This window comes from Athene cunicularia (genome assembly GCF_003259725.1).
Source record: "Athene cunicularia isolate RWA chromosome 2 unlocalized genomic scaffold, athCun1 chr2_part1, whole genome shotgun sequence".
In the NCBI taxonomy this organism is placed as follows: Eukaryota; Metazoa; Chordata; class Aves; order Strigiformes; family Strigidae; genus Athene; species Athene cunicularia.
In genome coordinates, this window is record NW_020799095.1 from 92,088,228 (window position 1) to 92,115,613 (window position 27,386).

General features: G+C 36.7%; 1 protein-coding gene across 4 annotated transcripts in view; it reads left to right on the forward strand.

The window, feature by feature from the left end:
* The window catches only part of NETO1 (neuropilin and tolloid like 1), a 61,424-nt gene that overhangs the window by 12,600 nt on the left and 21,438 nt on the right, over positions 1 to 27,386 (forward strand). For all 4 annotated transcript variants that reach the window (XR_003397735.1, XM_026842080.1, XM_026842077.1 and 1 more), the window contains exons 2-4: positions 10,931 to 10,972; positions 11,092 to 11,219; positions 22,627 to 22,855. Coding sequence is in view for 3 of the 4 variants with exons in the window: in XM_026842080.1 (XP_026697881.1) it covers positions 10,931 to 10,972; positions 11,092 to 11,219; positions 22,627 to 22,855 (399 nt within the window). In the remaining variant the exon portion in view is untranslated. The remainder of the gene's footprint in view (positions 1 to 10,930; positions 10,973 to 11,091; positions 11,220 to 22,626; positions 22,856 to 27,386) is intronic.

Genomic DNA, 27,386 nt, shown 5'->3' on the forward strand with positions numbered 1-27,386 from the left:
TAAAATCCCAAGTGCTGTGACTGACCATCATGTTTGACTTGCTGCTCCTGAAAGTGAAAACTGTCTGATACCTCATTTTTTCTAAACATTACCATATCAGTGGAAGAACTGGACAATCTCTAATCAGTACCTACTTTACTGTTCTTTTCTCGGTCTCTTCAGCCAGTTAATGACAATATTGGATATTGTATAAAGCAGGCATAAGGATTTAGGAACACTGCCTTTCCGAAGTATGTGATTCAGTGAATCACAATGGCTTTTTCATGGTGAATGTGATGCATACCACCAGTTTTCTATTCTCTGTATGAGGCTGAGCCAGTCAATCATTGTATCAATAAATCAATTGCTTAAATTCGGCTCAGATTGTGGGCCTAAATCTGCTTTTGTTAGCATCAATATTAAAACTGTGAGTAAATCCGGTGGAAATCAGATTGTTGCTTCAAACTGGTAGCTTTTGAATAGAAAAGAAAAACTGCAAATCTGTTAAATTCCATGGAAACTATTTCTTTAATCCTAATTCCCAAATTATGATAATAGAATTTAAAATTTACTATTATGTACTGAATATAATCACTGTTTAGGAATAGCTGGATCTGGAGTTTCTGGGATGAGGAAAAGTCAGCAGTAACTGAGTTTATATAGACACAAATCTAACTCTGTTCAGACTCTAGATTACAGATCTCCAGTTCTCCACAGACCCATTTGTTTGCCAGTATTAATTCGAAAACAGGTTTGAGAAATGGATAGTGAACACAGAGAGCATATCATAAATGACATTCAAAGAGGACTGAGGATCCAATAGAAGAATCTTATTCTTTAAAGAAAAAGCCAAAAATGTTGAAGGCAGTACCCTTTGATTTAGAATTTACCATCCTGTTAATTTATTTTCATATGAGCATATAGCAAAACATCTTACTGTTACTGATGAGCAACAATGTTTATTCATTACTTTAAGTGGAAACCGTCTGGGGCTAGAGTGGGTATGACTTATGCTTGGTTTAGTCAAATACATAGTAAGCATACTACGCTTTACTATGTATTTGATGAGTGTTCCTTATCAAAATAATAAAAGTCTCATCTGATATAGTGTCTTGTTTCTAACAGATTATGTCTGCACTAGGTCAGAATTAGCAATTAATTGTGGTTTGAACTGTTATTTGGCACTTTTAATTGCATGAAATTTGAGAAAAATTATATATTTGAACAAAACGGAATGTCACTCTCAAAGTTGTAACCAACAGGAAGCAGGTGAACTGTAAGGCAAAACACCCCAGCTTGTAAAGCCTTACTTGAACAAAAAATTATCAAAATGTTTTCCTCCCCTAATCTCAGGAGGAGTTGAATTTCATAATACCGGAAAGAGTGGATAGGTTATTACTCCCTTCCTATATATTATTTATGTCCTTTAAATATCTGAATATTTATTTGTATAACAAAATGTGAAATTCATATGTTTGTGGGTAATTTAAGTAGGAATTCAAAGTTTAACACACAGAGTTATCTTCTTTCTGACAACTGGACTATACTGAAGCTCTTCCTCAGAGAAAACTGATACCTTACGCTGTTAAAAAGATGAATTAAAAAAGAAAGTGCAAGAATATCTCCAAGGACTTTCCACAGTATACTCTGTATCTAAAGCTGATGAAAACCCAACTTCTTATTCCGTAGACAGGGCTTTGTACATTTGGGAAAACTGCTGGTGTCAACAGCTCAGTGCTCCCTGAATGGACAATTTCTAAGCAGGAAACCTTCTAAAAGTATCAGAACAAGGAAAGCTTTGGTGTCACTGAAACTGTACTTCTGTGGATGCTAAAAGAAGCTACAGAGAACTTATTTTTCCCACAGTTGTTTCTGGGACTTGGTGTTGATATGCCTTCCTCAGCAATTAATTGAGCTGTGTGGCTTTTAGAGTTCTTCATCTCGCTCACTGAAAATGTCTGTGGTGGGCACAGTTGACAGTTTGGTTTAACAAATTAATTTCACTCTTCCTTTGATATGTTCTATTTTTTAATTTTTCCTTTAGAAAGACAGCATTCAGGCTCCAGTGGGGATGAAAACCTAGAATTTTCCCATTGATTCTAAACACCACAGGTTTCTACTCTGGATATATAATACACTTTACAAAACTGTGACATTAGCTTTTGGAATCATACAAAGACTTTGTTATAAGAGAGCACTATAACATAAATGATGCAGTAACTTTCAAAAGTCTAGCATCTGCTCAGTAAACTAATTAATAGCTTTTGTCTATGGCTGTTTCACTTGTATCCACTATAAGGATCATACTTTCTGGAGTATTGAGTCTATTTCTAGTATCTTATGCAGCCAGATGATTATGCAATCATTTGTTTTTACAGACACAACTCAGTTCCTTTCCAGTACTCTCTGACACAGTTATTCACTTTAGCGAAAGTCCACCTGGTACTTTACTAGGCTGTAAGAGAATACTATTTGGAGGTAGTGCAAGAAATCTCTTCTTAAAGTGGAGGGTGAACTATCACACGTGGAAACTAAAGGAGACATTTGAGCTTCTCATGTGAGATGTAGTTCTCTTCAAAAGATGTCAATAGCATACATGCCATAGCTGGTATGGCCAGACAGAGCAAGGGAGTGTTAGTGAGTGTAAACACTATGCTGACATTTCTGTTTGTATTGGAAATGTGTCTTAATGTGCGGTCAACTCCAGGTTATTCAGTACTATTTGAAGTAGCACAAGTAATACATTCGGTCGACTATAATAGCTGAAAAAGACATAGCTCTTCAAAACAATTGGGAATATTGCAGTGAATGTATTCATTCTGTTGAATGTTCTGAGGTAAAACTATAATAAAGTATTTCTCCTATGATAAAATAACATAGGTTACTTTATATCACCAAGTTATGCCCATCAGTTCCCTTTGTCCTGAGAAATCCACTCCGTGGACGGATAAAGCATGAATGGCCTCTCTGAAAAGGATATACAGATTTAGCTCTCAGTGGTAGACAGCAATAACCATATATAAATTGATTCAGTCTGAAGAAGTAGTGCCTAGCAACCATTTGTGGATAAACTCTGGATCACTTTTCCCTATACTTCTGGCATGAAATTAAAGCGTTACTGCCTTGAGCTGGGTTAGGAATCATCTATAACAAATCAATGAGACAAAGCACAAGCCTTAGTAATATTAGGCTGAAATTGCACAACTAGGTCATACTTAGTATTCAACATCATACGGAAAAATCTCTACAGCACTTTTATGTTGTGCAGCTTTCTTCCCAGTCAAGTTCAGAAACCATTAGTCAATCACAGGAAGCCACTGGGATATTGTCTTTGGGAGATGCATAGAAGGTGCTGCTCTTGACTGATAGTCTTAGAGGTCAAGCCATCTGCACTGCTGCAGCAAGGCTTCATTGCTCAGATAAAGTGGGTTCCTGAGCTCATTGAGTCTTGTTTCATGTGTTTCCAGGCAACTCACAGATAAAGGTATATTCAGACCATGAAATATTAATCATAAGATTGGTTTTCCCTGTGTTGCCACACACAGTGTGCTGCATAAGGGAAATGTGATGCTTAATTGGAGCACTCAGCTGCTAGTGTAAGTATTTAACATAATAAAAATATCTCCCAAATAATTCTACACATATCATCAAGGCTCCCAGACTTCTTTCCAGTCAGCATCCTGAGTATGAAGTTGTTGCCCACTCTTGCTCTCCTTTCTCACTAGGTCAGTTCCAAGAAGCACTTCTCACTTCTGAGATTTAGGTGCACATATCAAATAGTCCAAACATCATTTGAGGATGAGACCCCGGCTTTCATGTGCCCTCTTACCTTCTAACATGGTTCCTGCCCATACAAAATTTACACTGGGGAAGGAACCTACTCTAAAGAGTTTACAGCATAGACAAAGGACCCAAGCAGGCTAAGATCTCAAAGCCTGCCATTGTGTGCATGACAAAAGAAATCTAGGTGCAACCTCTGTAGTTATGTGCTCTGTTCCAATGCAGTTCATTTGGGTACTTCTTGTCTGCCCAGTTTGACCAGTCTTAGCAAGAAGTTATGCAAATATATGGATTATCTTTTTTTTTTTTTTTTTCTGATGGTACTGCCTTTTCATTTCTAAATAGACATACAGATATCCAGCTATTGCTAACACTTGCAGTATCTCTCATCTTAATGAGGTCACCATAGCTGTGCAGTTTGTAAATCAGTATAATAAATAAATTAGACTATAAAGAGACTTTGATTGCGAGTATGAGTTGAGATTATTAAATGTGACAAAAGAAAAAACAACAACAAAAAAATATTTTAGAAATCAAACTCCTGGGTGGAAGTTTGTGTTATTTCAATATAAGGAATCTGGTTAAAGTAACGAGAGCATAACTATTATACATAGAGTATTTAGAAAAATACTAGACTGTATTTTTTCTAAATATGATTTTACTTCACCTACTGCTTGCAGCATTCCTTTATAAAATTTCTTGCTAGACAAATAATAATTTTAGTGTGAGTCGGATCACCAAAAGCAAGACAAAGTAGTGTCTCCTTATGGAGCTACATCCTCAAAAACATAGTTTCTCAAATTTTTTCACAGTACAAATCTTTTTTGGCTTATTTGTTTTCTTGCTGATCTAATAGCAGGTAGATCTTCAAGGTGAAATAGTAGGAGTCATATTCACTTCTACATTTGTACTTAACCACCTTTGAGTTCTTTCACGACTGTGCTAAGGAGTGAAAAATTCTAGAAGCATTGCTTTACATTATAAATATGTAGCCTTCAAAATAGTTGCTCTTGCTCACAATATTGTTCTTAGAACAAAGAACATAGAAAACAAAGAGCAAATGCAGCACATACTATTGCCAGCTGTAATTATTATAGAACTGATTTTCAGGGTGTCTACCAAAGTACACTTTCTTTGAAGATCCTTTGGTATCTTTAATACAGGCGTAGACATACATATGGAAGTTTCAACAAGACTACAGACCTGAAAAGATTCATCAGAACAATTTTAACTTTTGGCCAACAAGCCAATAATTTGTGTTGTCTTTGCACACCTATTTCACTTTGTTTTTTTTGTTGCTTAGTACTTTTATTCTCCCCAGAAGAATAGTTATGTCCCCTTTTTTTGTACACTTCACAAAAAATATTTACATATAGAAATGTTTTTCTATTTTAGAATTGCTTTAGTGATTCCTTGAGCAGATTTTTATGCTTTTAAAATATTTTGGTCATCATCTTTCACTATTTTTACCGTATCATTGAATACTAGGAGGCAACTACATAAAACAGTTTAATCCTGCTGTTCTGTACTGAGTTTTGCAAGCTCTGTTTTCACAGAGAATTATATTTAACCCCTCAAGAAGGCATGATTGGTTTAGGCTCCCAGAAATCATTGTAGAAGAACCTGACTTCATAAATTTGAAAATAAATAACTGGGGGGTTCTGAATAGTGCAATTCTCTTTGTTTTTTCCATGAGCATTTACATGTAAAATCAGGTCCCTAGTAAGTTCTGTGACAGAGAACCACATGCATGTGTTAAAATTTAAATATTGATAGATAGAAATTGATTGGAAAGACAGGGTTATTAAGAGATGTATCTACAGCTGTCTATTCAAAGAGTAAAAATGGACAGTGTCCTACTTATCATTAGGAAATATGGTTTCTACATGTTGTAACTACTTTGTGTATATATTCATTAAAAAGGAGGGTTTTGTATTCAGAAACAGCAAAAACTCCTTTATATTTCAAACATCAACCCTTTGTAGTGTATAGTTTGATCAAATAATTCCTTCATTTCTCATTTATAGAAGAAAAAAAAAGCAAAATACCTCAAAAGTTAATCAGGTCTCATATCTGCACCATGATTTTGCAGTACACATTTTCTTCATCTTGACTTCTGACCATACAGTAATTGCTCATATTCTTCACTGTATATAATGTACTTCAGATATTAAAAATTCCGTGCAATTAAGTGTATTCTAGTCCACACATTCTAAGGAACATAACAGTTCTATCTTCCATTTTTTAAAAGAGATATTGAAACATCTATTAACTTAAATCTTTTGACTTCCAAGAGTGATATGTCTATCAGTACAAGCAACAGGCTTGATGTTGACAGTGTAAGTAAGTGTCTGAATGAACTTTATGTGAAAAACTAAAGAAATTGATTAATAAAATGTGAGGTTTACTCACACGTGTACATCTGTAACTGTAATTTTTCTGTATGACTTTAAATTACTTTTAAAAGCCTTGTGGAATCTGTCTTTGAAGGCAAATTGAAAAGTTTTGATGATGTGTGGATTTTTTATTCAAACTTTGATCTTTTTTAAATAATAATACTTACCAGTGGAATATCTTATTGCTAGTAACTGGTTTGAACTTTGTACATTTTCCCTGTTCCTGTTAGATACTATCTGCCTGTCTCTTACAGAAATCACTCAAGTAATAGAATTTTAAACAATTTCATTTTCTGTACAAGTGATTTAGTGTGAGAGTGTAGGACCACATGTATGCAGAGGTGGCTAAATATTCTGTGTGGATATGCCGCAGCTGCACAACCACATAAGATGCTGCATCTTACTTGTAACAAACTAATTTACATACTTTTTGAATAGTTAATCCAGTTAACCTACAATCCTTTTTTACTTTACAACTTTCTTTATTTCACAGAATCATAGAACAGTTTGTGTTAGAAGGGACCATAAAGACCATCTAGTTCCACCCCCCCTGCCATGGGCAGGGACACCTCCCACTAGCCCAGGTTGCTCAAAGCCCCGTCCAACCTGGCCTTGAACACTGCCAGGGAGGGGGCAGCCACAGCTTCTCTGGGCAACATGTTCCAGTGTCTCACCACCCTCACAGCAGAAGAATTTCTTCCTTATATCTAATCCAAATCTACACTCTTTCACTTTAGAGCCATTACCTCTTGTCCTATCGCTACATTCCCTGATAAAAGGTCTCTCCCCACCTTTCCTGTAGGCCCCTCTTTAAGTACTGGAAAGTCACTGTAAAGTTTCTCTGGAGCCTTCTCTTCCCTAGGCTGAATAACCCAAACTCTCTCAGCCTATCTTCATAGCAGAGGTGCTCCAACCCTTTGATCATCTTAATTTCATTAGATTTTTGAGCAATCAGATGTCCTAACTCATTACAGTTGTCCTCTTGTTTTCACATTTAAATTCCATGCTTGCCAGCTGCTTAGAAAGGACTTGTTAACAGTGAAACTAAAAGTAAAGAAATGTAGCATTATTTCCATGATCCAGGTATGGAATAGTTCCCAGATACAGTGTCTTAGTGGATCCATTTGAAATCAGTTCTAAATATGACACATTTCTGCAAGTTGGATATATGTTCCCATAATTCACAGCAATTTCCACCAAAACAAGTCTCCATTGTGATAGAGATTTCTCTAACCTCTGGTATTACCTTAGATTTGTCTTTCGATTAGTTATTTCAGTATTAGCCATTTCCAGTTAGTTTTTACAGAATCACAGGGCCACAAAATGGCTGGGGTTAGATGGGACCTCTGGATGTCATTTCTTCCAACCCTCTTTCCAAGCAGGGCCACCTAGACCCACTTGCACAGGAGCATGTCTAGACAACTTTTGAGTATCTCCAAGGTGGGATGTTTCACAGTGTCTCTAGGCAACCTGTGCCAATCCTTAGTCACCCTCACAGTGGGAAAGTCCTTCCTGATGTTCAGACAACCTCCTGTGTTTCAGTGTGTGCCCACTGACTCTTGTTTTGTCACTGGATACCACTGAAAAGAGCCTGGCTTCATCCTCTTTGCACCATCCATTCGGGTATTTTACACATTGGCAGGATCATTTAATCAACTTCATGAACCTTTGCTGGATTGTCTTCAGTAGCTCCATATCGCTTTTGTACTGGGGATCTGAGAACTGGACACAGCACTCCAGGTGTGGCCTTACCAGTCCTCAGTAGAGGGGAAAGATCACCTCTGTCACCCTGTTGCCAGCACTACTCCTAAAGCAGTTCAGGATAGTGGTGGCCTTATTTTCCTCAAGAATACATTATTGGCTTATGTTCAACTTGGTGTCCAGCAGGACGCCCAGGTCATTTTCTGCAAAACTGTTTTCTAGCTGGGTCGACCCAGCATATATTGGCACATAGGGTTATTCCTCCCCGTGTGAAGGTATTTGCACTTCCCCTTACTGAACTTCATAAGGTTCCTGTCAGCTCATTTCTCCAGCCTGTTGAGGTCCCTCTCAATGGCAGCATGACCCTCTGGTATATCAGCCGCCCCTCCTAGTTTTGTGTCGTCAGCAGACTTGCTGAGGATACATTCTGCCTTGTCATCCAGATCATTAATGAAGGTATTAAACAGGATCGGACTCTATATTGACCCCCATGGTACACCACTCATTACTGGCCTCCAGCTAGACTGTGCTGTTGATCACCGCTATCACAGGCTTGGTTGTTCAGCCAGTTTCCAGTCCACCTCACAGTCTGCTCATCCGCTGCATTTTTTTTTACAGACTAAGGAATTTAGAGGTTATAACTATTTTCTCCTTGGGTCACTCTGAAGTTTCTCATTCTGTTTGTTTGCCAGTAGCTCTAAATAACCTGCCACAGATTTTTACATTTCATAAGTTTCAATTGTAATTCTGCGCTTCACAGAGACTTTACAGAAAAGTTTGTAGTAACTAAACATTGCAGGAATCTATTATTTGTGGAATAAGATGTAGTATATCACAAAGGGAAGTTCTAGATAACCTCTATTTTGTTGGTTTTGTTTGGTTTTAAAAGAGACATTCAGTGTTTCAGGAAAGAGCCACAGAAATTCTTTTGCTTGCAAGTTCTTCAATTTATGTAAGTTTTAGACATTTTCACATTTCTTATGAAAATTCCTAGTTTTCTCTTTACATACTTCATTTCTCCATTAAGGAGATCACCATTAAAAATTTACATTTATTGCATTGCCCTCAAGGTCTATTGCCTCATATTTTCCTCTCTCATTATAGGTGCTCAATCTTTTTTTTCACAGTAAAATTTTCCTGTCTTGGGAGGTTTTCCTAATGGGACCATGATTTTCATCAGGACTATCTATCTATTGGAACATCTAGCCAGTCAATGTTTGGATATCATTAACAGAGCTCTGACAACCAGACTGATAATAACAATTTGATTGAGTTACATAAAGAAGAGTTGCTAAAGTATAATCCATTTAATGGTACTCTATTTAAAAACAAACATTTGCTAGATAAATATACATAAACATGGTTGAATTTTCAGCGTCTCTAATACCTTATTTACAGATTGTTGTTTTTTAAATAATAATATTGATATACTATTAATATTTAATTAAGTGTATCAGCTCAGGTGTCATAGATTTTATTTCACTATCGCTCTTGAGATGTTGAAAGGTTGCAAAAAGATCATTTTTCAAAACTTAGCAAGATCTACCATATTTATAGAATAACATATTGTACATTGTTACATTTATGTGCATTGTTATAAATGTTACTGTACTGTTAATGAATGATAACATACTTTCAGAATTGTTTGGTGGGTCTAGATTACACTTCAGCCTGGATTCTTGCTACTATCACTCCTTTATATGAAAACTCCTTCATATGGGAGAAATCCTGCCAGGACCTTTTTCTGCTTCTTTGATCTCCGTACTTAGCTAAAGCGGTGGAGTGTTTTCAGTAAATCAGTGTGATCCTTACAAACTCAGCAAAAGGAGGAAATGTACCGGTTACACTAGACATGGTTTGGATATTAATTTGAATCAGTTGTCCAAGTAGGTTTTCTTAAAGTATCTTGCTTTCAGCACTAGATATCAACATCTGAGTACATTAACTGAACTATTTAATTACATTTGGTGATGTTGGTTATCATATCTATCTACTGATCTATAAAACTGCTTAACAATTAATGCTAATTGCCTACTCACTTATATTTGCAGTCCCTTAAATTCATGTGTATTTACTCATGATTTATACTGTGCAACTCTGAAAGGTAACTGGGAAGAACAATGGCAGCTTATAGAGGGACTGTAAAAAAGTTGTAAAAAAGTAATTTTACAACTCCAGTTTTTGAAGTCAACACATTCTGACTGTTCATGTTCTGATCTTGATTATAGACCACTAGAATTTTCAGGATATTATTTTGTTATGTTTCTTACTGTCCTGATTTGACTAACACTTGACAGGAACATCATTTTTGGTGGTGGGTTGCTGTGTTTTTTTAATTTGATACATTTCCTACTTCCCAACTTTTTCTTCACTGTTGTATTTATAGCTTTTTCTACACTGACCCAATCCTGAAACAATAAGATCAGACTATGTGGCTCAAACTGTACCTTGGTTTTCCTCTTGTGCAATCCTTCTGAGGCTTAGGCGCTATGTATGTGACTCAGGAGAAGCTTAATGCAGAGTGTTTTTATGCGACTGTTTATCATTCATTTCAGAAGACCAGATAGTATCAACTATCAAAATTATCAAATTATCAATTGTAAAAAAAAAAAAAAAAAAGTTTCGTCTTTGTCAGTAGGGATGGCGGAGTGCTCTTAAACACAGAATGGTTTAGATTTCTCTAGTTAAGTTGAGTGTTACACTGCAAAATGCAAAATAGGCAAAAGGATTCTGAATGGATCTGTAAATATATCTTCTTTCATTAGACTGATGTATTAAAATATGTGGTTAGCTGTGTGATGTTCTTGCTTACTAGTGTATTCAGAAATATTTTTGAACTCACTGTTCTGAAAGAGACAGAGAAAAGCAGGATTTTGTGACAGAAAAAAAGAAATTGCTATGATAGTATCAATAATTTCTACATTAATAGTGTGTTGCCATAGTTTTGAAACATTTCTCATTTCCAAGAAATATATGTATAATTATATCACTGAAGTGTATTGTCAAATTTTAGCACATTGACATTATAACCAAGATATTAAACAAAACTAATTTTCTCTTTCTCAATTTTTAAGATCCAGATTTTAAGGACCTTGGTGTTTTGAAACCATTGCCAGGTTGGTATGTTGTTTTTTGTTTTGTTTCTTTTTTTAACTTGGAGGCCTTTGAACTCTGCTGTAGAAAATTTTTTTGTTTGGCGTTCAGGTTTCATTTTTTCTGGTATTTTGTTATTCAGTTTGTGAGTTTGAGATGGGAGGACCTGAAGGAATTGTGGAATCTGTACAAATTGTCAAAGAAGGAAAAGCTTCTGAAGCTGAAGCAGTAGACTGTAAATGGTACATCCGAGCACCACCCAAATCCAAGGTCAGTCCTTCATCCACTTGCTGATTTGCCGTTTAATTTAAGAAATTGACTTTTTTAATTTGTTGTGCATTTCTTAGTACAGTCAGGTCTTGTTTAATAACTTTACAGCTTGAACTTGTAAACTATTTTTTGTGTTCTGCCGTGGAAGGGTAATTTGTCACCTTAGCCAAAATAGCCTCCTTTCTCTATAAATAATGATGTGGGCAGCGTTAATGTGCTTTTTGTGCCATAAGTAATTTTCTTAAATTCATCTTTAATTTTGCTCATAGTTTTAAAAAAATCAGTATGTTTTCTTAAGTGGGAGGTAATCTTATCACTTCAATTTTCAATATATTTCAAATACCTAATATAGAGACTACTAAGGGAACAGTGCTGGCTCCTTAAGGTCATTACTGTTTCTCATCTGGGAACTGTGAAAATAGAGCCAAGGTAAATTCACATTCCTCTGTATGAGAGCTTTAGTTACTTTGGTTTAGAGCCACAGACGAGAAGAGATAGTGTTCTCATTTCTCTCCCACCACAGTCAGCAAGCCATGATTTTGTAACAAACAGTAGAGGGCTGCAATGAATTTAACAATTCTTTTCTTAGATTCCATTTGAGCTCCTCTCTTATCCACGGTTTATCAGTTACTATATGGATTATCTGTTGCTGGCTACACTACCGTTTTTCTTCTCTTTGCAATTGGAACAGCTTTGTGCCTCCCAGTTACTTTCATTCACTGTGTTAAAGACAACTCCACATTATATTTTTTTCTAGCTGTCTTTTATTGGACAGGAAAGGTTTTACAAGGTAGAATTGATATATCCACTAATCTCTGCCATCTTTAAACAGATAAGGGCTTTTCTGTATAATCTCAGAGCAGACTGGGACTGTTTCAGCATTTGGTATTGAATAAGAAGGAGGAAGAGTTTCCAGAAGATAAAAAGTCATTAGTATCAGCATTTTTCTATTGTGAAAGTTTAGGAGAGGAGTTGAGTAGTTGGCTCATAAAGACTATAGATAAATTATTCCCACAATATACTTTAATCTCTATGTTGTTTTTTTTTTTTACTTTTGGATAAATTCAATATTCATAGAGGTTTTCAATTAAGTAGATGAGCTTCCCACTTTGCTACAGTAAGTAGCTATAGACATGAAATGATGGGACAGATGAACGACTATTGTGTATTTTATACACTTAGGTATTAGAAAGAAAACAGGTAAACACAAAATTAGATTGTGCTTATTAGAATTAGCACAACTAAATAAGACAGTAAAATTATCCTATTGTCTTAATTTCAGTTCATGCTTAGTTGGTTTGATAATGTTAGTGTGATACTTCATCTAGCTGTAAAGTTCTATATGATTCAAAGTCCCACTAGAAGTCCTCTATTTACTTACCTGTAGGGTTTATCCACACTTCAGTGCTGACATAAAAATACAAATTGTGTAGCTACATAAACACAGTGTGTAACAGAAGAATGACACGCTACCACTGTTAATAGAGGATTAAAGATTGCTTAGTTCTTCATGAACTTCTGTACCTGCATTTACTTGTGTTGCATTTCAAAAAGTGTGTAGCAGCTGAAAACCATCTGGAAGGGACAGCAATGAGAGACTTCTAGAAAACTTGAGGAAATACTGAAAGTTATTTAATGTCTCTAGAAGATTTTGTGAAGGAGCATGATACCAGACAGTAAAAGGCTTTTACAATGAGGAAGGAATGCTCTGATGTCCATGTCTATAGTCATGGTCCTGCACTCCAAAAGAAAGATTCAGGTTAGATACTAGGGAAGAAAATTTCAGGCAGCTGGAAGGGGATTATGAATGACTGGTTAAGGAGGTTTGTTCAGCCAGCATTGCTAGCGGTCTTAAAGTGCAAGTTAGGTAACAACCTATGAAAAATGAAACATTATTACTGCTACCTTTACACAGAGGGACAGACTGGGTCATCTTTTGACGAATCTTTCCGCTCCCATCTTACAGAATTTTCAGGGTAGAGATAAGACAATGTAAAAGCATATAAATCAGTGTTTCCTAACATGTAGAGGTGAAAGCTTTTTCAGCAAGGTAGAGAAAAAAAAGTAGTTTCCTCAAGTCTAGATTCATCTTAGAGGGGTAAGTCCACTTGAACTTTCTTAGTGTGGTTTTAACGTGTATACACAAATATATGCATGTATGTAATCACACATGCACACACACACATGGTTATGGTATTGTCATAATGGGACAGGTTGAAAAATTTTCAGATATTAAGGAAGGAATTAGTGGATAAAATTTTAAAAAAAACCTTGTATGAAGTAAGATTTATTCTAAGACTGTTCATGAGCCTGATTCAATTGAACTATATTACATCGTCCATATTTTACAGTCAGCTTCCTTTGTGCTTATCTAACCTTGAACTAATGACATATTTGGTATAATAATTCAGTGACATCATTCTAATTTATGGCAGCTTGCACCCATGAAAACAGACTCTCCTGCTAAGAACAGTAAGAACTCAGCAGATATCTTTAAATCCACATGTTCCTGTACTCTGGGCTGCACAGCTTGTTACTGGGAACTATGCCTAAAAGGCCAGAGTTTCTCAGAGTTTGGGCTGGATCTTTACATCTTCTGTTTCTTAATTAAACTGTGCCAGAATATGGGCTCTTTGCAATTTCATTTGGCTTAAGCTCATCCAATCTAAACTGTCTGCAAAAGCAAGATGCAAGTCCTTTCCTTGGTTTGCAATTCCAGATTCAAGCCAAGTCTGAGCTCAACATATGAGCAATGAGATCAGTCAAGGAGTATGAACTTGAAATCTCTAAGCCTGAGCTTCAAACTGACAGTCTGGATGTAACGTTGCTGCTATCATCAGCAAGTTGGAATGGGACAGAGAACAGCAAATTTCTTGCACACACTTAAAATAAAGCTACCATTTATTATCTCATAGCACAAAAAAAAATAAAATGCTGAAAATGCAAACAGAACTGAAATTTTTTGAAAGTGCAAAAGACAGCAAAATGCAGTTTAAACATGACTTCAGTCCATACACAGACGTGGAGCCTTATGTTTGACAGTGATTGGTTGTGAAATGATTACAAGGTTTCTTGTAATCATTTGAAGACCGTTCCTGCTGAGTAAGATAGCTGTGAATCTGGAGTTCAGAAATACTGGGGGTTCTGCACTTTGTGTAGAAGCTGACTTCAATCAGTAATCAGATCAAGAATGGAAAATGAAGAAGAGAGCTGCTGACTGAATGTGCCAATCCACCGAGAGCACTAAAGAGCTGGAGGAACCTCCCATCCCAGAATTCTTCACTGTAGAACAAAGCCCAAAGGAAGAAGTGGGTAAATTTACTGCACTAGGATTTGAAAAACTGCAGAGATGTCATTGGCTACACCACTAGATAAGCAAAGAATCTCTATGAATAGAAAATAAGAAAATGAAAAGAATTATCGTATTTTCTCACTTTCTATCAAGGGTGAAACGTTGGAGGATAATATTGCTGAGAAACATTTTTCAGTATGAGATGTGTCAGAAGAGTTTGACAAGGCCCCCCAGGAAGACAGAATGTATGTTTGTGCTCAAGTAGTGCTCCCTTTGGCAGGTAACTTTCCCAGCACGGTACCATTGTGTTGTGCTTGTTCATTGAGAGATTTTATAGGGGAAAAAAAGCAAAATTGACAGCAAAAGTAGTAAAACATTTACAAAGATGATGTTCTAATGCTGGGTTCTTATAATCAGAAGCTCTGGGCAGCTCAGGAAAGAGCATCCAAACTACACATACACAAGCATTAATTAGAATCCAGTCTAGTGGAAGTCATCTATTCAAAATTAATGAGCTAGAGGTACGTTTAGACTGAGAAAATAGTGAAGCTATCCTCCATATGTACACCACGAGAAATACAATGAAGATGTAAGCTAGTTAGGCAAAGTGATGCCTGAGTCTCCTGCCCAACCTGAGCATGCTACCAGGCAAAGAAGATTTCTTTACAGGTTATAGGATGCAAGAATTAACGAAAATCTTAAGAAACTCAAAGGATTAATTAATAAGTATCTATTTTTGACATATTATTGGAGTATCCTTAAACATGAGTTGCGCATGAGTGGTGACGTTTGTTCAAAGCAGAGCCGTTGGGGAGCAGTGGGAGAGGGATGCGCAGCACACAGGAGGGGATCAGAGTGAAGGTGGCCACAGGGTCAGGGCATGATCAATGAGAAGAGCCAGTCAGGCCCAGCCATGGCAGCTGGGTGCAGTGGTGGCTGGGCTAGCCTGTGGCAATGGGGCCAGCCCCAGCTCAAGCCAGGCAACAGCTTGGCAATGCTTGAGGCTGGGGCAGTGAGGTGCAAGACTGGGCATGGGCCAAAAGCCCAAGTGGGACCAAGACACTTGCATATTTACGAAGGATAGGTATTGCTGTCTGGTAGAGGCTCTAAATCACTTGTCACTGCTTTCATGGTGGACCTTGTATCCACCTACCTGACCAAATAGAGAGATGATGATTTTGTTCCAGGCACCTGACTTCAGATTGAATGTAGTCTGGACATAGACTGGGTTACTGCACATGCATTTACTACACAGTTAGGAGGAAACATGCAGTGAAGCAAACTGCAGAGTACAAGTCTGCATAAAACAATCTGACTAAACCAAAATATTTTCTGTTCTCACACAGGAAGAGGAGACTTGTGCTTTTCAATGAGAGCTGCATGAAAAACTGTTTAAGCTGTTAGCACTGGCAGACTATAATATCCCTAATTTTTGGAGGCTTCTTAATCAGGTGTAGAAGAAAAGCTTTGAGTAGTACACTAAAATTTAATAGTCATGTGAGTAGTGATTCCTGTAATGTTACAGAAAAACGAAATTCAAATACTGAAAAACCTAAGAGCCAGAGGCACTTTTACAGGCTTCAAATGGGCTCCATCACTGAAGAAGCTCTGAAGCTTGGTATCATACAGGTCATGCAAGTAATATTATGAATGAAAAAACCCCAAACATATAACATCCCTGGAACAAGATGAACAAATTATGTTTAAACAAGATGAAAATACTGTTTACCTATGTTAGACTATTAAAATCAGTTCTTTGAAACAGTTTTGTTAGATGAAGATGAAAGACAAATGCATGTGTAGAATCATGTATGTAGAATCTCTTCTAGCAGGCATGTTAATACACATGTAGCACAGGGTAGCACTGACAAAAAAGACCCCCACTTTTAAGTTAACATGAATCTATTTCATTCAGGTGTAGAAATGTAAGCAAACTCAGAATCTTCAAACCAAGTAATTGTTAGGAAATGTGATTTTAAAAAGCTACTGATGAAAGTAATAAAATATCTGCCAAAGAGAACAGCAAAATCAGGGTATGATCTACAGCTTTCAGTGTGAAAAAGCAGAACACCACCAAGGAGCTGTAAAGGTTGTCACCTGCGAGCATTTTGCCACTGTAGAAGAGAAAAATGAGGATGACTTGACAGTTAGAATAAATGTCAGGTTTTGGGGACTCATAGAAGTCAGAAGAAACAAATAGGACAAAGCAGAGAAATCCAATGAGCTTCAGTTGTCCAGGAAAATGGTATTTTGATGCCTGAGCCTGGCTGTGAATCACAGCCTGTTAGAAGTACCATATAAGGTTGTCACCTTTGACAGACAGTACTCTCCAAGCCTCTGCAAAGAGGAAAATAAGAGGTATGGAGTTATCTGTTTGCACAGCATGGTCTCAAACTAGTAACACCAGGCCCCAACGTGTCAAAAAACCCCAAGCAAACAAAAAACTGAACAGAACATGTACTGTTAGCCGTTTTGGGCTGAAGCAACATTGATTTAAAAAAAAAAAAAAAGTTTAGGATCCAAGCTATGGAACAGGCTTCTTTAAAAGAAAATTCAAGCATTGTTAGTAATATGCTTTTTAGGCTGACATAGTTGTCTTTTTGCCTTGAAGGAGATTAATTAGTGTTGCACAATCTGCTTTAAAAAACTGTCCTTCCCAAGCCTAAATTCTGGTCGTATCATCTTGAAAGTCCTTTGTTAATCACTTAGAGCTGAACAAGACGCGGAATAAAACAGGCACTGTAACTGATCACTGAGCAATGGGGAAAGACATGGGAACATTTAACCTAGTCCTGTGCTTACAAGAGAATTGACTGAACCTAGAAGAAGCTGAATATGCAAAATCTGGACGTTAGGCCCTGACGAAGAGGAGGCTTTTGTCTTACATCTAAATTACTTTTGGCAGTTGAACGATGGCTTTTTATTTGTTTGGTTTGGTTTTAAGGGACTGAATGTCTGTGCACATATATTAAGTCTGATATGCTGGGATATGGTTTGAAGGTTTTCCTGACTGGCCTGATCAATCATGTTGTCAGCCCTAACCTTCAGTGATTGATTAAAAAGCAGAACTCATCAGAAGTGATTCACTATGAAGAGATTATAATCTGACCATTTTACTGAGGTGATATATTATTCATAGTTTTCAATCATTCTTCTTTTCCTAATATATGCAGTCAGAGATTTCTGTTGTTTTCAAATTTAAATTAAAAAAATAGTAAAACTTATCCAGTATTTCCTTTTCATTATTATGATGACAATACAGATCTTAAAGGTGACAAGACAATTATTTAAAATATGTGACCAAGTGTGAATTATATATACCACAGTTGTAGTGAGGCTTTATCAGTTTTGTTGTTAATGGCATTGGCATTTGCAGTGACATCTCGAAACTCAGTAAAAGCTAATACTTGTGCACTAGCAGCCTGTTCTTCTAAGTAGTATGGAACTGATGATTTGAGGAAAGTGTCTTATTAAAACTTTACAACAAAAATGTGAAAGAAGAAGATATGGCAGTTATGCTGCTTCTTTCAAATAAGATGTTCTCTTCAACAAGAATGTCCCGATTATGCTAATATAATGTGTCAGTATCTACAGAAATGTTATAATTCCAGAAGCTCCCGTTGGCATCAATGAAAAAATGTTTAATGAAGGCAGGTGGCGGGGTTTGTCACCTCTTTTTTGTTCATTTTTTGGGGGGAAGGGGAGAAAAATTCTTATCCACTGCTGATAGAAGTAATGACTAAGGTCTCAGTAAATGAAATAACCAGAAATATTGATAATTTCTCTCTCACTTTCTACTTAATTTCTTTTAGTGAGATCCACATTCAAGTGAAAGTAATGAGAATATTGCCACTGATTTCATCAAACTATGTATCAGGTACATTTAGCATTAGATAACAGTTTGTCACGGAATCAGTTTTATTCTTTCCCTGGAGAATTGAATTTATTAGTCATTTTCTTCTGCCAGTGTCGGTCTTACAGCCAGTGACAGGAACAATGGCAAATATATAGTAATAAAACCATAAAAATTGGCAGAGGCGTGCAGATGCAATTAAATTATTCCAGCTCTTTAAAATAAAATCTGATCCAATATCAGGTTGTCAGTTTGTGAAATCAGTTTCCAGTTTTTAAAAATGCACTGCAGTCTTAATCCATAGTTCTGATCCAAATAAGTAAATGGAAAGATACCCACTGATTTCAGTGAGCTTTGTATAAAGTCCTCGTTACTTTATATATAAAGTTCTGGGAACAGTCATCTCCAAAGAAGACTATGAGAGTGAAACTCCAACTCACCTCAGAATAGTCAGGAATTTATTTTCTCTAATTTATGAAATTCCATGCCATTGCAGAAGGTGCCATCTTTCTTCTGAAGGATAGAGATAGATTTTTAAGTCAAATATTTTTTTTCCAGTAGTTCCAGTATCTATCAAGTCTATATATGTTATGATCTTAGCTGAATTTATCACACACGAGTGAACTGGTATGACTGACAGCAGAATTCAGGCCTAGGAAGAACTGAAAGTGTTGGCTTCTTCACTGGAAGACTCAAAGTGAACTGATAAGTTATTGTCTCTTGATTCCTTCTCAGCATTTATAACTGGTACTTTAAGAGATATTTACTATTTTATATGGGTAGTATGCTACCAGAGACTAGAGACTGTCAAGTGATAAGCCCATAGAAATAAGACTGTGGCTGTACTGTTATATGAGCAATCTGTTTGAACAGATCAGGAATAATTGATGAATGCTGGAAATTGCTGAGAGCTGATGTTTTATAACCACAGTGAGGATGTGAGGATTAGCACACATTTCTTGTAAAAATGAAAACTGATATAAATTACATTTCAATACTGAAATGGGATACCCTATACAAGATATATGTGTGCTTATATATATGTATACACACATACTTATGTACATATATATATATATATATATATATATATATAAAAGACAGCAGGGTAGAAATAGAGAACAAGCCTAAGAGATCTTTCCCCGTTAGTTAAGGTAACATTTTCCTATTGTTATGCAGTCAGACTAAGATCTATTTTTTTTCTGGAGTAGGTAAGAACTTTCCTGAAGAGTGGAGTAAGATAAAAATGTCATATATGTACATTGCATTATATCTGTATGGTCTATCATATCTATATATGACATATTGTAACGTATTGATGGTATACATATGATAGGCTTATATGGCATAAAAGTAGTGATTCATGACAATAATATGTTAGAAGTCTGCTGTGCTTTCTTATGAGATTTATGACATGCTCCACTTTTTAAAAAAGTCACGTGTATACAATATTGCATATAATCAGCTGCAGAAGGTTTCATTGCATTACCTGTGACAAAGCTGACCATCTGAAGCAAGCTGCTTCTGTTAGGGGAGGAAAGAAAAGCAAGGTGCACATATGCAGAGATGGACTAGGGGCTACCTCAGCAGCTTCCCAGGAGAGGCTGGGTGCCAGGCTTTCACAGTGCCCTGTTACACTCTTCTCTGAGCAGGAGTGGTTGGTCTCTAGGACACAGAAGCAGCTCTCTGGTGTGTCCCAGCTATGACCAGTTGCTGGGTGTGAATATTATGGAACTGCCTCTTCCCTCCCTCTTGCATAATCTTGCTCTGGCAGGACAATAGCATGCCTGTGCCAGCTGGACCCCAGGAGCCACTAATATTAGAGGGTCTTATCAAACCGTGAGAGTTAAGAGTGAGAGCCCATCTCACATTGCCCATCCCAGTTCTGCGTGGTTGTGTCCAAGTCACTGACTGGTCCAGAATTCTTGTCTGCAGCCTTGTCACTGGCCTTTTGCTGCTCATTTTTGCTTGGTTCCAGTTAATTTCTGCACATTTTCATACACTTACTCTCAGAGGTGTTAACAGTTTCTAGGAAGTAGCTGGCAGCAAAGGTCAGGCATCTGCCTGGTGGCCATGGAATTGGCTGAAGCTATATAAACAGAAAAGAGCAACACTGAAGATGAGGCTTACCTGTGGGGCTAAAGTAATCAGATATCATCAAGACAAACATGTTTTAAATAGCTGGAGACCACCAAGAACAAGGATTTGGAGCATGAGAAGGAGTAAAGGGGGCCTGAGCACCCAAGGAAGGGAGGAAGAGACTTGAGTAGGAGAGGGACTTGTAAAGGGGTGTAGCCAGTGCAGAGGAACTTCAGAAATGCATTTTCTGCACTCAACAAATCTTCATCATTCAAAACAAGCCTTTAAATATGACTTTTCCAAGGAAGTAGGTGACCTGTTTTAACAAGAATGGAAACTGCATGTCACCCAGTAGGAGAGGAAGCGGCAAGACATTTCAAAACATGTTTATAACAAGTGGTGGATACTGTGAGAAAGTTTCAGCAGTGTTCAGTGACTGAACTCTAGTAATTTTTCATTCCACTGCAAGGGTGGAGCAACCCATACATGAAATAAAAAACACTATAAAATGTATTACTTGATATAATATATTGACATCTAAATATTGCTTTGTGTACTGCTTTGAACTATTCCATTTTGTAGAGATCAGTGGAAGAAACTTACTTAATTTATAATATTTAAAAACCAGGATACATGGTGAAAGAATTCACTTAACTTCAATTTAATTGAAATATATTTCTCTGAGTTCTTCTGGAGGATGGGAATGTTGGAACATAAGTAAGGATTACTGTAAGAAATAACATACTAGAAAAAGGTGAGGCAAGTAAAATGAAACAGTATACTAAATTTCATATGCTAGTAAAAATTACTTTACAAATAGTCTTTTCTGAGAGACCAGTTGCTAAACATAACAAGGAATGAAAATGTACCATAATATGCTACCTGAAAAGGTTCATTTAAAAATCTGAGCTATTATTAAACAGGGACTGACTGCTTAATAGCACACAATTCTCAAACTATAAGAGCTTTAATATATTAATGAGTTGGTGAGTCCTGTTGCTACTAGGATATGCTATGTTTGTGTACTTTATTTAAATCCAGAGAAGCTTTTTAAGCAACTGCATGTAAAAAAAGCAATTTTTAAGCTATTGAATGTAAAAAACTACCTGAAGTTAATAAGATTGTTTGTATGTAAAGAAGTATATTTGATATCTAATACAGTGGAGTTTCTTTTTGGCTATTTGGATGCTGGATATGTTTGCTGGCTTTTTATGTTATTTCTTACCTACTTCCCCTTTCTGTATCATTTTCCTGAAGACTCTTGTGTATACTTGGCAGTTTGATTATGTATCATGTATCTATTGAAAATTACCTGCCTTATCTGTTACTGGAATATTTGAGTTGCTTGTATTATCAACTGTTGTTAAAATGGGTGGTTTTCCCTATTAAAGTCCATATAGAGTTGAATATCAAATTAACAGTATTTTCTCCTCACCCCTGCTTCTTTTTGCGTAGATTTAAGAGTTCTTTGCAAAGGGCAACACATCTATTACTTTTGTGAAAGAACTTAGCTTGTATGCAAGAGACATTTCCTAAAAAACTTTCTAAGTTTCTGGATGTTTCTATGAAATACACTTGATTTCAACCCTGTTAAATTATGAAGATATATACCATAAGGCTTTGTTTAGAAAAGATGGGGTTGTGTCCAAACTGCTTGAGGAAACATAAAAAGATTGAGTTCTGCTTGGCTTCCAAGTTCATTCTTCCTGAATTGGTGTAGCTGAGACATATCACAAAGATGGCACATATTGACTCTGGGGAGGGAGCAGCAATTATTTGCCTTATTATTTTCCATGTCAGGCAAGTAATAGAGCAATACTGTGCCAACCAGTGAAAGAATAAACTTCTAGCTTCTCTGTCCTCCAGCTTGAAGGACTGTTGTACATACTTTTCAAAGATGGGTATATATTTGGAAATTAGGACCTTACTACAAAGAACAAAAATATTGAGATCTTCCACTAGATTCTACTCTGAAGCAAGACAAAATACCAGGAAGTATAAAGAGTGCTCCTTTTCCATATGAATGCCTTTCCAGAGAAGTGGCCTATGGATCACCAGCTCCAGAAAAATTATTCTGATGGTGGTGTGCAGCCTTTCTCCCACAGCGTAGAGCAAAGGTGTTTAGTGTTTGTTTAGTCATTCTCGAATGTCTGTACATGTTGCCTTTGTTGTTTGTTTCATAGATCTATTTGCGATTCTTGGACTATGAGATGCAGAATTCCAATGAATGCAAAAGGAATTTTGTAGCTGTCTATGATGGAAGCAGCTCCGTGGAGGATTTGAAAGCAAAATTTTGCAGCACTGTTGCTAATGATGTAATGCTGCGGACAGGTCTTGGTGTAATCCGCATGTGGGCAGATGAAGGCAGTAGAAGCAGCCGATTCCAGATGCTCTTCACATCTTTCCAAGAACGTAAGACCCTAATAAATGCACCTGCTTTCAGCTTGTTAAATGACAATAAGTCCCCAAAACTGTTAATGTTTTCTTCATGCAAAGTACTCACTGAACAATGTAAATATTCAGAACAGGTTTTATTCCAAGTATTTCTAGTGTACAATGATTTGTAGTGCAGTAGGTAGAGCACAGGACTCAGAGATGGAAAACCAGGCATGATTAGGTATGACCTTTCCAGTAGTATGACCGTAACTTTTACCTGATCCCCAAGCTACCAGACTGCTATGTCTCACTTTTCCCTTACACAATGTGGAAAATAATGCAGCTCTGAAGGTTTTTATCAAGCCTGATCCTTTTCTAGGAATTTGATTTTTTAGATCTCATTATGAAGGGCATTTGAAAAATACCTTATGATTATTTTGTCACAGATGATGGGTTTGCTTGTGCATATTCCAGAATGCATAAATTAATAAACCTATATGTCAGATATTGTTAAGCAAATAATTTAGTTAATTTTTTGTAGTAATAGAAGTTTTCTAAAAACCTTACATGATATTTTGCTTAATATTCTCGCTATGCACCTTTCCTGCATTAGTATGTTTATATGATTTCTGGACTCAGATAATAAGCAAAACAGCCTTTGAAAGAAACTAAAGGTAGTTCTGGACAATTATATAAAAAAACCCCCAACCTTCAATAAAAGCCAATAATCCCATTCACTGAAAATTATTGACTCAGGTAATCACCTGTGAAAGATAACGATTTATTTTCTTTGATGGAAATAATGCATATTTGGTCCTTGAGGAAGGACTATATACATGTATTTTCATAATGCTGATTCACGTTCATTTTTAATATATTTTTTGATTTTTGCATTACATGTCTGACAGGAAGATTTCTGTGCAGCTTTAAGTGGTTGGAATGAAGGCACAATCCTACCAAACATTTTCTTCATCTGTATTCTCTGTGTGTGTGCCCTGCAATGAAGCAACGAGACTCTGTTGAGAACAGCCTCTGTAATTCCTTAATTATGGCTCTGATTAAAAATTTCTGACAGTCTACATGCCTGAAACTGCATACACCACTGTACTCTCACACTGCAGCCTTAGGGTGGATTATATTTTTCTTGTCTGTAAATCAGACCGAGCTCTAAAAGATACTGAGAACTCTCAGTTGAGATGATACTGCCCTTTTCTCATTTCTGCAACTGGAGATGTCTTGAATATTCAAGATCTGATTCATTTTTTTTTTTCACAAGGCATCCTGATCTGTTACCTTAGAAACAACTGCATAGACACTGGAGGTTCAGAGCATATAAAGATCTGGCGAGTGAAGCATTATGATGACTAAGTTGAAATGAAGGTTTGAATAAGTGTGTGTTTGCAAGGCTTTCATGTTTTAAAGGAAAATAAGGAAAAATGTGGTTTTTTTTTCTCTTACAGTATTCCTAAGATATTTACCTGACATACAACATCTTTGAGCTACTCCATTCTTGTAAACAGATGATAGTTTATACTGCATAGTATTCTAACTGGGAAGCTAAAAATATTAACATGATGGTTTTCTGTAAATTTATTTTGAACAGTCATTGTGCGCTAAAAGCTGAAAATTTATTACAAGATGAATTGTGCTTTGAGATATGTATATACCGCCTGCTCATAAATAGTAGAAGAAACTGCATCTGTTTTGAATGCTGGAAATTTACTTTAAAGATTTAAAGGTGATGCAGATTGTACTTTCTATGTCAAGTTAAGTGCTGCCCTATGCTGCAGACTGGTGCTGGCTGTCAGGAATCAGCTAGAGCAGATGTCCGGCGTGTGCACTGCGAGACACAGCTCAGAGCATGTAAACTGCAATGTCTTTCAGCAGCATGTGGGAATAATTAGATCATCTGCATGGAAGAGAAGGAATGTCAGACCTCATTCAGGGAGATGGGCATCAGGGAACAGACACCTGTGTCTCTACTTGGGGACACAGAAAGAGGAAAAAAGCTATTTTGTTCAACTGAGAGCCGAGAAAGAAACAAAATAGGAGATGACATTCATGTTGTGGTTATGTGCCACATGGAGTGACAAAGTAGAAGTCCTTCATTTACTGTTGCTGTGGGAATGACCAGGAGGTGTGGTGATCTGTAGCCCACCCAAGTTCCTCTTCTTAGTGTAGAAGTTGTCAAGTTTGTGTGTCTTCCCTTACACAAGGCTCTGCGAACTGGAAGTGGGTTTTTGTGGAAATAGGCTACTTAGCCTGAGCAGTGTTTACTCTGTAAATGTGTTCAGTGTTAATTCTTGTTATAGGGCTGTTTCCTGGGGACTTGACATTTGTGTAGAACAGAGAAAGCTTGAAGAGATTTCTTATATGATTATTTTCATACAGTTTGATCAGTGTGCTCCAACTAAATTTGAAATACATGTCTCTTTTGTTGGCATGTAAAAAGTAGTCTTACAAGTTTCCAAACCTCTAGCAGTGATTCTCTGCAAAGTATCAGTGCTATAAATATGTTGGAAGGAAAAGCATAAGACGCAAGAAGTTGTTAAATTTTCTACACCATTCTCACATCATCAAAATAGTAGTAGATCAACTAATTCTTAATAGCTGATAATTTAGAGTGATGATATGATATTTCACTATCAGGATTGTTAGCTATTGCAACTAGCGTTATGGGTTTTGTCTGCTTATGTCCTTACCTTTTTAATCTTTAATATATCTTCTAAACATATATATATCTAATCATATTTTTGTGTATGGTAATCACTATCTATAATAGGTTTTAAATATCCAATAAATTAATTTAAGAATGAGAAAAAAAAAAAAAACACAAAAAAACCCCAACAAACCCCAAACAAAAAAAGCCCACAAGAAAGCTGATATCAAAAGGTGTCTGTTCATTTGGTAAGAAGACCTGAAATATGAATCTTTGTTTTTTCACCCATTTCACCAAATGTTCATTTCATTTTCCATGACTGTGAGAGTGATCTCCAGCCTGATTAATGACAGACATGCTACACCTACAGCTTCTTCAAAGAGCTGCTCCTGAGCAGACACACCTACGCTTTAACCTAAAAGCAGATTCGTAGAACCAGGGCATATGGGTTAAGAGAAAATCCCTCTGCATGCACAGGAGGCAAGATGTTCGTTTTCTCACTTCTGACTGCTGTTTGGTGGCACAGCTTTCTTCTCCATCCATAACCCTGCATCACAACACCCAGACCAGAAAAGTATTATTTCTCCTCTTCTTTTGTTGCCCCTCCTTTGAGATCTAAGCCTGTTTTTAAAACCCTGTCATACGTGGCTTTCCTAAAGGAGCACAAATTCTATCATTCTTTTCTTTTTATTAACAAACCCCATATTTGGATGGAAATCTAAGGCCATGTTTAGAAGAATAGTGCACAGCTTTATCAAGTAACAGCACTCAAGACCTTGTTTACAGCCAGAATCCCTGAAGATGATCACCCCAGCATGGGCAATTCTCTAATGGGGAAAAGGCACTGCGGGTATGCAGCGTTAATGACTGTGTTTATCGTGGTAAGGGAAAGGGAACTACTGCGAAAGGGAACAACAAAGTGATAAGTGCAACACGTGAAGAGATGGTTGCCCTCTGCAAGGATTTAGGAGTATAAATAGATTGCAGCTTTGCTGGTTTTGCTCCCTGTTTCCACATTAATACGTAAAAAAAGGAAACACTGGTATTGCCTCCTTACTGGTGAGCACTCATGTGATTTTCTTCCCCTCTGTGCTATTTGCAGCTATCTCTAGTGAAAAACCCTCACTGGCTAAGCATCCCAATGACTCTCTGACCCTGAACAAAATAACTGTTTGTGGTGCCTAGAGTGTATAAACTGAACACAGACTGGAGCTCTGAGCACATGCTTCTGAGCTGCCATTCTCTGGTGAGTTCGTGTGTCAAAAAAACCCATGAAACCACATATAAGTGTTTTTTAAAGGTAGAATATCAATGTGTATCTGGTACTAACTATCCATAAAAGTTACATTTATCTTGAACAGAGCTGTCTGAAGGTGGCTGAGAAACAAAATTCAATATTAAGTACATTTCATTTTCAGGTTTCTAATAACTGTATTTTAATAAGATTTTTTTTTTTTTCGTTAGTGGCAAATGAAAAGAGAAGTAATTTTACTTTAGGTAAAATACTTTTAGTGTATGGTACTAAACCCATCTTAATAATTTCGTATTTTTAATAAAGTGAAACAGTTTCTCAGCATGACTGAAATGTTTCTTGAAGAGAAATTCTTTCTCTGTTTCAAGGATGATCTAAGGAACATCTGAAGAATTTAATTTTTCTTTATCTTGTGAAGGAAAGCTCTATTTTTCAGTAACAGTGGGAAAATCCAAATGATCTATACTTAAAGAATTCGTGTGCAGAACATGATTCAATGAGCTATCTTGAGTACGTGAGGAGTAGGTGTGAAATGTCTAACAAGTAAAATATTCTCACATTTAACCATTGTTAAGATTTTGGAATTTTCCCATTCACTATCAGAAGAAAGCAGGACTTCTCAAATATGTTACGACAAGAAGGGCATGGGGGGGGGG